The sequence below is a fragment of the Eschscholzia californica genome, unplaced genomic scaffold, assembly GCF_041429995.1.
Source record: "Eschscholzia californica isolate CP2 unplaced genomic scaffold, dmEscCali1.0.p SCAF_5, whole genome shotgun sequence".
In the NCBI taxonomy this organism is placed as follows: Eukaryota; Viridiplantae; Streptophyta; class Magnoliopsida; order Ranunculales; family Papaveraceae; genus Eschscholzia; species Eschscholzia californica.
In genome coordinates this window covers 45,145,866-45,148,373 of record NW_028238472.1, presented here as the reverse complement: position 1 = coordinate 45,148,373, position 2,508 = coordinate 45,145,866, and the positions used below count along the sequence as shown (strand labels likewise).

At 33.8% G+C, this 2,508-nt stretch overlaps 1 protein-coding gene across 1 annotated transcript; it reads right to left on the bottom strand.

The window, feature by feature from the left end:
- Positions 1 to 1,034: 1,034 nt before the first annotated feature.
- LOC147539663 (histone H2B-like) lies at positions 1,035 to 1,666 on the bottom strand. Its single transcript, XM_086638815.1, has one exon. It carries the CDS (start codon positions 1,600 to 1,602, stop codon positions 1,162 to 1,164), a length of 441 nt encoding a protein of 146 aa, XP_086494941.1. The 5' UTR covers positions 1,603 to 1,666; the 3' UTR covers positions 1,035 to 1,161.
- Positions 1,667 to 2,508: the final 842 nt, after the last annotated feature.

Here is a 2,508-nt window from a genome sequence, read left to right as displayed (position 1 = left end):
CTTTGAAAAAACCTTGTCTTTTATTGATTCCACATCAGCTGGGCATTAAAATGCCCAAAAAATTGGGCTCTCTAGCATCTCCCCTCCGTCTAACTCTTTTTCAACAAAAACAAACAATCACTTAAAACCCTCACGCCAATAAAATTTCCAGGCATTTCAATTTTAGGGCCAAGAAAGGACCCACATTATGATTTCTTGGAAAGGAAATTGGTTTCAACTTTGAGTCAATACTGTGTACTTCGCTCTAAACAAGTTCATTACAACGTGTTGGTAGGAGGTGCATGTATCACATGCCATAGAGATGTCCTCACAAGAACAAATATGTCAAAAATTAAGCCAAATTTATGAGTTTGGTGAGAATTATATAAGATTTGAGAGGGGTGATGACAAAAGCACATAACTTTTTCTCTCATAATAAAATGATCCTAAATCATCAACTTGGAATCAGTTAAACATTTAACATTAGAAAACACTTTTACCACCAAATAAGAGTTTGATTGTAATTGACCTAAAGGTAGTAGTAGTAAGTTTACCGCGGCAACAACATTGAAATTTATTTAGTAGCACCGTGGTCCATCTTCTTCCACCTCAAAGAAGATCGAAAGCAACGCACTCTTCTTCTCTCATCCTCCTCTTCCCATTATGGATATCAGCACACCCATAATTTGGGTAATAACATCAAGACAAGAGGTGAAGTCATATAAACGACAGCCAACTTCATGACCCTTGTCATAGCAATTTATCATGCCTTCCATTTCTTCCCGGATAACAACATAGTCATATTCGTTGGCCTCATTGTCATCAGCTAACTCCTTTGGGTCAAGGTCTGGTAGTGCACTAAACATACTACGTATGTAAAGATTATTTGCTCTATTTTTTGGGTCTTTCAGTAGGTTTTTACTTTTTATCTCAATCTGTTGAACAATAATAAATCTTAAATTAATCTTACTTCCGATATTAAAATTCAAAGAACCCCCAAAGTTAACACAAAAGATGATTCATTTCAAAACATAATTGTTACATAACAAAAAAGATAGAACCAAAGAAAGTTACTTCTTGTTTACATTCATAAAAACCTAACCCTAATATTAGCATTTAACCAAGACTACAACAAACCTATATTACCTTCATCAAGATATAAACCTTAAATGACCAAATCACCTAAGAACGGCTAAACTCACCAACGGCTTTAAGCCCTTCACTAGCAGCATGCTTTGCGAGTTGACCAGAAAGAACAAGACGAACTGCATACACAACTTCCCGAAAAGTTATAGTTTGCTTCTTGTTGTATCTAGCCAACCTAGATGATTCCTGAGCAAGTCTCTCAAAGATATCATTAATGAAACTGTTCACAATCCCCATAGCTTTGCTTGAAATTCCCATATGAGGATGAACTTGTTTCAAAATTTTGAAGATGTAAATCTTGTAAGTTTCAACTCTCTTCTTTGATTTCTTTTTCTTCTTGTCGGTTGAAACTCCGTCTTTGGTGGGTAGTTTCTTCTCAGCCTTAGGTTTCTTCTCTGCAACTGGGGCTTTCTCGGCCTTCTTCTCTTCGGTGGCTGGTTTCTTCTCGGCGGGCTTCTTCTCGACTTTGGGTGCCATTGTTTATAACTTGGAAAGAGAGAGAGAAAATAAAGGAGATTTCTAGAGAGAGAGAAAGGAAGATGTTTTGATGGTATTGTTGAGAAGAAACCATCTTCTTTTTAACGGGTGTTATTGTAAAAAAGACAAAATATTTTATTGTGTTTTAATATTAAAGGTATGGTGTTTACAACCGTTAGCTGTAAAGGGACAACATCAAATCAACATCAAATCAATTGTTTTTTTCAAACAATTGTTTTTTTCAAACAATTGTTTTTTTAATATGAAAGATATAAACAACCCGATTTTCTTAGTACTTGTCAGACTTTATTCTTTGTAATTTTTTCAGATAAGTCAAATCAATTGTTTTTTTTCAAACTATTGTTATTTTAATATGAAAGATATAAACAACCAGATTTTATTAGTACTTGTCAGACTTTATACTTTTTTATTTTTTCAGATAAGTCAAATCGATATTTTTTTATTTTTTTTGTACTTTTTAGAGAAGTCAAATCGATAGTTAAATTACGAAAGGACCGATTTTTTATTTTTTATTTTCAATTTTTCCATTGAAATCAATGGCTTAAATTAAATCTCGAATTTAGATTTTTTTTCTCTTTGATCTTTTTTGGAAGTCAGACTACGATCTACGTAAGTAGTTACATTTGGCACTTGATACATCATACTGCCCACTCAAACACTCACAAAACCGTATCTATATCCCAACTAGACAATGGCCTAAAACCCAACAACATTATTTACACCCTAATAATCTCAATTTAAATAACCAAAGATTTCTTCCAAAGATTTCTTCTTCTCTGGGATTCGAACCTAGGACCTCTGAGGCTTTCTGGAGTTTATGTCAACACCTTGGAACCACTTGGGCTACCAATTGTTGACCTTTAATTGAACTTTTAGACTTATATA